Consider the following 8,941-nt stretch of genomic DNA (forward strand, 5'->3'; position numbering starts at 1 on the left):
AATATACTATGTACTTAAATAATAAAAAACAGGTACATTTAGGTTGTGAATAAAATTCACAAGCAAATCTATTTGAAGAAAAAGAAAAACTTCTTCAGATAGCAAATAATACGAGTATGTACATACATAAGTTAACGGTTTCGAACTTCACAAAACAATATTATTGAACAAATACGAGTAAAATACTGTGATATATGCTACGGAAAAATGTTATATAAAATATAGATAGCTCCTTTCACTCTGCTCTGGTCCAAAACGATCCCTAACACCTTTGATGTTCTTTCTTGTTGATGATGGAGGCGAAGGCGACGAAAAGAAAACTCCGAGCCTGGAGTCGTCCTATTTTTTAAAAGAGATAAATACATAAATATAAATCTTAGATTTGGAAATAGATGTGAGTTATTTATCTGAATATGTATGTATATGTTTTTCGTACGTATAGGAGTACGTATTTTCATAGCGGTTTGGACTGTGTTACTCAAGTTCTTCTTCGATAACATCCTGCGCTCTGGCCAAATGGACCTAAAAGAGAAAACTGGTTAGTGAAAGGTCAACAAATGCACATTGCACTTAGAATAATGAATAATTGGTGTCTTGATGATAGCTGTAATGAGTGAACCCCGGGCGGGGGTTGAATATGCAATAATCGTTGATGTAAGTACAATATAAAAATAAACATACATATGTTATACTTTGGAACCAGCCATAAAGGGCAATCAAATCAATCAATAAAATAGCAACTTTTTTACATTGCTTCTTAGATTTCTTCAAATGTGTTTTATTAGTAATTTTATTCTTGGGTGTACAGATTTTATGCTCTCTTCTATGTTAGCCATTTAGAGATAAATTATAAATATATGTATTTATTTATGTAAAATATGTATGTATGTACTTAAGCGATGATGATTCATTGAGTATACCATACATACAAATGTACATATGTTACTTAAAATCTTCGCCAGTTTTCTTAAATGTGTTCAGGTGTGTGTTCACTTGTGTATTTTTTTTAATAATATTGAGTTATTGCATTTACAAAGTTTTCCTTTTTTTTACAATATTGCAACTATACCAGTTATTGTTTAAAGAAGCTTAACTATATATGTATGTATGTATTTACGTATGCATGTGCGCTGCGTCGTCAGCGATATAGTACCAAAGAACTAGCATTTCAAATACATACAAATAAGTGAACAATAAATACACATTTATGCAGTCATGTATTTTTCATGAATATACATACATATGTATATGTATATGTAATAATTATGTAAGTAAGTCTACATTCCTTTACGCTAAAAAAAAAAACATCACTTTTCGAAAATCATTCTTTTTAATGGATATCAAATAAATATTAAACTAAAATGGCAGCAACAAATAAATTGCAATATTAATGCCGTACGCTAAAATAAATATCTATTTGTAATTAAATTTTCTACGACTTCAAATCATTATTTGACTAGAAAAGGTTTCATTAATGACTTTTGTTGTCATACTTCGCATTAACGGTACATATACATAGACTGTTAGAAATACTTTCCCATAACCGAAAAATGCGTGCTACTATTTTTTCAATTTCAATTTATATAAATACGAATATTTACGCAATTGAATTACTAACACTGTGAAACAATTTTAAAGTTTTCCTTTAGGGCCTCTGCGTATTAGTGCGCAACGGTAGTTGTCGCTGCGAGGGTTAAAGCCTATCCATTTTCTGGCCACAAATTAATATGATTTTATGCATAAGCTGATCGCAAACATAAGTTTTGTCTTCGGAAACCTACACATCGACGGTTGAAGATTGACCCATCTCGGCAGCAGGTCTCGAAAATGCCCCCTATCTCAGAAAACAGGGCGTAAATCAAGTTTTTTTTTGTTCAAAGACAAAAGATTTCAAACATAATTATTATCTTCAAAAACCTGTACTTAGTAAAATTTAGTGCGCAATAAATATTATTTTAACTTTTACTTCTACCGTTTGTGTGTATTTTTCACAATTTTTTGTAAAAGTTAGTAAAAGTTGGCGGGTTAAATGCTCTCCAAAAGTATTAATTATTTTAAGTGGGAGTCGCCGAAGAAAGAAAAATCTGATGGTTAAGGATACATCTACAATTTTTAATGAACTTCCTCATGAAAGTGTAAAAACCCCAATACTGGGAAGAGTTCAAGAGTAAAAAAAGTATTTTCATGATATAATTTAGATAAAGACCCTGAAACTTTCTGCTTAACAATTTTATGGAAAATGGAAACGTTATAACTGCTATTTTTAATGAACTTACATGGAACTCCTTCGAAAATAAGGGTAAAAAGGAACCATTACGGCAGGAATTAATGAGTAAAATTTTCCTCGAAAAATTGCTTATTAAATTCTACTTATGTATGTGTAGGTCTCAGAAGACATGATTTATGGTCCAAAAGTGTAGACTTTAACCCACTGTAAATAAAAAATGATGAGGTGGAGAAAAGTTCTTTTGGGATTTGACCATACCGACATTTGGGCATTATTTCGTTGAGGCCCTAAGGCAACACAGTGCAATAACAATACTAATACTATGTAATTGAATAATAAAAAAAAACAGGTATAAATATGTATACATATGCACTCCCTATATATGTATTTATGCATGAACGTTTACAATCATATTTTATATGGTCCGTTCGTTCACTTTGACTAGCATCGGTCCAAACTGGACAATAAATTATATTCGTATGTATGTATATGCGCGTGTACATATGTATGTATGCATGTGGAAATAAAGAGAGCCCAAAGGAAATTCTTGGATTTGTTATAAGCATTAGCTACGGATGTTGAATCCTTTAGGCCATGATTCACAATCCTTCTAGACGCATATATATATACGACGGATTAATGTATTTAAAAAAAAAAAAAACAGAAAAAAAAACAAGTTTTCAGTGCGTGTGCGCAATCGAAGCTTATTCGTTTTGTTGGAAAACGAGCGTGTATGTGGTATTGATCTTTTGGTCTTCGTCTATGCGATCGCGACATTTGGTGTTCAAGTGACGTTTCAAGTTACTGTGCACATTTGTGGCGTATCCGCAGAGTTTGCTGCAGAAGTAGCGCGGCGGTTGGCCGCACTCATTTTTCAAATGGCATTTAAGACTATTTTTCCACTTGTAATTACGGTTGCAGTTGCGGCATACCCATGGCTTTTCGATATCGGCATTGTAAATCATATCTTCTGAGTGCTCGAGCGATTCCTTTCTCATGCGTTGATTCTGTACAAGAATGCGATATCGTTTGTCATCGGAAACGGATGATTTGAAATCAGCTGCTTTGGCGGTGTTGCCTGCATTCGAGTTCAGCTTTGCATTCGGCTCGGCCCCGCCGCCTATTCCTCCGACTCCGCCACCGCCGGTTGCATTGTCGGTACAAATCTGATCGTTGACGCCATTGCTGTTATCTTGGTTTGTTGCTGATGCTGTTGTCGTTGTTGTTGTTGTTACTGAAGTGATTGTTGCGGGAATAGAAGCTAATTTGAACTGCAAAGTTTGCTGAGTCGGTCGCAGTTGCAGGTGTTGGAGATGTTGTTGTTGCTCTAAAAGTAACTGTTGTTGCTGCTGCTGCTGTTGCTGTTGCTGCTGTTGCTGTTGCTGTTGCTGCTGTTGCTGTTGCTGCTGCTGCTGCTGCTGCTTTGATTCTAAATCTGACTCCCTATTCTCGCCTAGTGATCGCCTCTTGCAGGTTGCACGTTGGCTGGCCGTGAAACGTACATTGCTTGGGCGAGACGCCGATCCGTCCTCCTTTGTGGCAGGCATTGCAGAAGATTCCGTTGACGTTATTGTAATTTGACTAGGCGAGCAGACTGCAGCTTGTTTCGTTGTTGCGGCTGCAGTCGTTAGCAAATCGTCTTCATCCTCGGTGTTGGTTGTGTCATGCCCACCGGATAGTATGTCTTCGAACTCTTCTTCATTTTCAATTTTCACTGTATCGAAAGCCCAAGACATTGGGCTCGACAACTTGAGATCATAGTTGAAATCTGGTTCTTTTCCATCAGAGCTTTCTTGCTGCTCTTCTTCGCCTTCGCCGTCGCCGTCGCCAATCTCTTCAGGCTCCGCATCAACGTCTTCGTCTTCTTCTTGAGTTGAAGATGACGAATTCTCTATTTTCACCAGCACCTCGGTCATACTCTCATCCACAGATTCCAGCTCAACTCCCGCAGCCGCCAGAGCAGCCGCCGATATCACACCCATACTGCCATTGTTTAGCAAATTCATTTCTCCATCATCACCTCGTACGGCGGGTGCTACGCACGCAATAGTGGTGCGTCCTATACTACCAATGCGCATTAAGGTCGGTTGCTGCGGGGCCGATGTAGTAGATGTCGATGCTGCTACAGCTGCTACTGCTGCTGATTGTGCCACAACAGCGCTGCTTGCTAACATTGGCGCTATCGCCGCGGACGCTGCTATTTGGCATTGCGTGCTGGCATTTTCGCTACACATTCCAACAGATGTTACGGTGTTAGTGTCCGCTTTAGCGACTGTGGTTAGTGATTTGTCTGACGGTTAGTTTGGGTGAAAATTTAGTTTATTGTGTGTGTTTGAAAGCAATGTCAAAATGCCGCGTGAAAAAGAAAGGGAGACATAAGTTTGGTTAGTATGAATGCAATATTATTCGAGTCAGGTTAAATGGATTAGCTCAATCGATAGAACAACTAAAGGAATATGGACCGCATTTGAGAGATGTGACGGTGCCAAATAAAAATGCAATCAGATCGGAAGTTTAAAAACGAAAAAAGCGAAAAATTAGTATCGTTGTAACAAACGAAATAAAAACTGCAAAGAGAGAAAAAATCAACGATAAAAACTAATAATAAAAAGTTGAATTTAATCAATAATGGTGTACGTATATAAATAATAAATATTTTGCGTAGAAGCATACATTCTTACATTTGGCAGTGCCCAGTGGGAAAATAGGGAATGCATTACATTTTCATACCACCAAAAGATTAACGATTACGTTTGAACGAAAAGATGCATAGCAATGGAAGCGAGCGGGTAATGTGTAGCCGAAAATTTGAAGCCGTAACAGTTTTGAAGCCACAAGCAAAGCTAAAAGTTTGAGAACAACTTTAAGTCGGCATTATCGCGAATTCCATCCGAACAAATGTTCCCAAAAATCATAAAAGCAAAAAAAAAATTACGTTTTTCCCTATTTGTTTTTATTTTACCCGTTAAATTATGGGAACCATTAATTCACATGAAAATGGCGATAAGGCTGAATGCGTACTATTTTTCGCACGCTAACTTAATAGCTGCTGTAGCCGAATGGTAGCGTGTTTGACTACCAACTTGTTCGTCGAGGGTTCATTCAAAACCTGTGGCTCTGACGCCCTTCTTCTCCTTTTCTCTATTTATAGTTTCACGTATAAAAAGCGACACGCCCTACACGCTTTACTTCCCTTCGGCTATAAGGACGATACATTACTTTACACATTACCAAACATTCAATTTTCCCACTGAGTTATGTATATGTATGAGTGCATGCAGTATGCAAAATGTAGGAGAAAAATTAAAAATTGCATGGAGTGGAGTTAATATACATACCCTGCAGTAAAACCTACTAGTTATGGACTAGGATACTACCAGTTTGCTTCTCAGGAAGGCAAGCTCAAAGTCAGTGTTTTGTTATTTCATTACCCTGCACCATAGTGAAATTATAAACAGGTGAAGTAATGAAACAGCTTTCTCGCGAGATATTTATCGAATATAAAAAATATCTATATCATCTATCTTTTCACAAAGAACACTACTCTAAGACACTCTTCAAAGGATAGCAACTATTGAAGTCTTTGTAGAATTTAATGGTACCTCAGAGGGGGTCCCATACTAATTTGGTTTAGATCCGAGCATTATAAGAACGGTACTCTTAAATTTTTTTCTATGAGAACTGAAGTGGGTTTGGTTAACTGCTTAAAAATTACATGTTCATTGAAAAAATACCTACATGCATATGTACATACTTTATGCAAATATAACTGATATTTCTTTTGAGAACTTATAGTTGATTTCCACCAAGCCTTAACTGTGCAGTTTATGTCTATTGTTAAAAGGAGATTACAACAGCAGAAGCAAACGAAAGGAAAAAAAATAAAAATTAAAAAATAAACCTATATTAAAATTCTTGGTACCTATGTATCTGAGCTCTTAACTGCAGTTAAGCCTTTGGTTGAAATAGGCTATTAGATGCATTAAGTTAAATATGTTTAGGCTTTCTTCCGTTAACGAATTGGGGAGACCTCCTCACGCTTGCTTCCGTTACGGACAAATTGTAGATTTAATTCTAAAAATCTTCATCGCCACCAATCGGACGCAAACCTGCCATCTCAAAACCAGAAGCAATGTGCGGCCGATAATCGCAAGAAGACCAATTTATTAAATAGGTTTTCGTTTCAGCTTTGACAAATTTCGCTAGCCGCACAACAGAAATTGGTTCGAAATTGGCAAACTGGCAGCAGACACTCTAGCTAAGGCTAGTCAATAAACTAGTAGGTTTCTACCAGTTGATCTATTACGACTGTTTATTAACTGGTTTGGCTTTTCACTGCAGGGCACATACAGTGGGGAGCAGTGTTGAATGCATGGTGATTTTTGTTAAATATTTGCAAGGTTTTTAAAGCTAAAATTTGTGGTTATTTTTTCATAAAAATATGGTTCATGCTTTAAACAAAATCATATAAAAGAAATTTTCAAACTTTACACAGAACATACATAAATTTCATTAAATTTTCGAGTTTTTTAATTAGATTTTTTAGAATTTTATTTAATTACGTGTGGTATAGATCGTAATATTGATACCATACTACGATGTGTGACTCTAGCATAAGTTCTGTATAATGTCTGAATTATAAGTTTGATTTATATGGTTTTGGTGTAAGCATGAACCACATTTTTATGAAAAAATAACAAAACAAATTTTAACTTTAAAAATCTTGCAAATATTTAACAAAAATCGCCATTCAGTCGTCACTGAGTAAGTGCATATACAATTATAGAAGCAATTATTTTTTCAAATTTTCGGCCCGTTAATGAACTTTAGGAAAAAAATTATAATGCCTGTTTAACGGCCCTTTATGTACATGCATTAACTCAAAGTTTCAAATGTATTTTGTAAAGAATGAAAATTTCGGACGGTCAAAATCAGCTGATACACGCTATGAATCAGTAGAAAATAAATAATTACTGAATTCATGTAAAAAAAAAGTTAATAACAATAACTCTTGTAAAACTTAGAATTTTGCAAAATTACTCAAATTATAATTTTTGTTTATGGTTGTAAACTGAATAAATGAAAACATTTTGACTTCCAAATTTAGGTGGCCCACTTGAGAAGTTTTCACGCAAAACATTTGAATAATAAATTGCAATCAAAAACCAAATTTCCTTAGTTGATTTTACAATTCCGCTCGGTAGGTAAGGATCATAACATCGAAACAGGATAAAGTTTAAAATTTCGCGATGATAATATCGAAATTACCCAATTAATATTCAGCGATTGGACAAAGTAGTGTACTTTTTGAATGTTTTAACCATTTAGTTTATTTACCGAACGAAGAAACGGAAGGGAAAAATGAACTTCCCACATGCGATGTACATGTCGTAGATTTTTAAAATTTAATTTAAATAAATAAACCTGGGCTCGAACCCAGGCCCTGAGGAATGGTAGCGCGCTGCTAACAACTACACCACAGCGGCCGACGATGGAACGTAATAACCAACGATAAAGAGTAGATACTGTATTTTCCACCAGGATTACGTTTCAGTTCAGTTCAGGCTTCATCAATCAAGAGATTGTACCATGGAGCATAAAATACGTGGAAAGTCATGATTCTCAAAAAGGCCGTTGAAAATAACTAGTTCGGGCCAATTCAGAAAACAGGCATAACTGAGGATGAAGCAGTAAATTTTCGTCTACAGTTATGTATGTATGTATGTATGTACTAGAAAAAGTTAAAAGTTTTTGATTGCAGCGTTTATTCGCGGATTAAAAAGAAAAAATAGATTTTGTCCCTTGATTTAATGAATGTCAACAAAGGCCGTTAAAACGGCTACTAAATTTTTTCCTGAATTTCCTTAACTTGCCGGAAACTCGAAAAAGTAAATGCATCTCCAGTTATACTCCGCAGTGTATGTATGTAAATAATAACGCGCGTAGCCGAATCTCATAAATAACAGAAACTTAGAAGAATATATTAAAGTGTAAATACCTGGATGCGGATCTGTTGTCTTCTGTAGTATAGACTGATCGGCGAGCATAAGCCAGTCGCGGACACGGATACGGGACTCGCATTGGGACTGAGTTTGCGCATCAGAGCTGTAGACAGTGGACGTCGCTGTGAGTGGAGTACCAGGCAGGCATGTCGACATTGTTGCGTTTTTGGAAGCCATCTGCAACACCCCGTCTGTAAGTACAACAACAGCTAAGTGTATTAGTAAAAGGAATTACAACAATAATCACGTGTCCAAATGATTGTGGAGTTTGTTTTTTTTTTTTTTTAATCGCTTTAGGCAGAGTTTTTAAGCAAACTCAGATTAAAGTCGTTTAAATTAAGAAAAACAAAAATTTTTAGAGAAAATCTTAAGAGAAAACAAAAAAGAGAAAAACGGATATACATACATATGTACATACATATGTATTTATGTATACATACATATGTATGTATGTATGTACTTACTTTCAAAATACAAACTACAACAAAATACGTACATGTCAACAAATTTTGCTAAAAATGCTGTAAAACAAAAGTAAAAAGAGTCTGCTAACAAAAAAAAAAAATGAGGACAAACGTCCGACTTATGTACATATGTAATTGCGATGAAAGTACTTAAACTCATTCAATCTTTGTTTTTACGAAATACATTTTTTATTTTCATTCTGCTGGATTTTCCATTTAAAGAACTTATTTATACAAAATATCTTTTT

General features: G+C 35.4%; 1 protein-coding gene across 1 annotated transcript; it reads right to left on the reverse strand.

Annotated features, from left to right (window-relative positions):
- Positions 1-1,000: 1,000 nt before the first annotated feature.
- Positions 1,001-8,649, reverse strand: LOC118743491 (longitudinals lacking protein, isoforms J/P/Q/S/Z-like; the record flags this gene model as incomplete). The annotated part of the gene is given in 2 exon segments (XM_036476212.1): positions 1,001-4,517; positions 8,226-8,649. Coding segments are annotated over 2 exon segments (1,767 nt in total). The 3' UTR covers positions 1,001-2,931.
- Positions 8,650-8,941: the final 292 nt, after the last annotated feature.

This window comes from Rhagoletis pomonella, unplaced genomic scaffold (genome assembly GCF_013731165.1).
Source record: "Rhagoletis pomonella isolate Grant_MI unplaced genomic scaffold, Rhpom_1.0 Rhpom_scaffold_00007, whole genome shotgun sequence".
Classification (NCBI taxonomy): Eukaryota; Metazoa; Arthropoda; class Insecta; order Diptera; family Tephritidae; genus Rhagoletis; species Rhagoletis pomonella.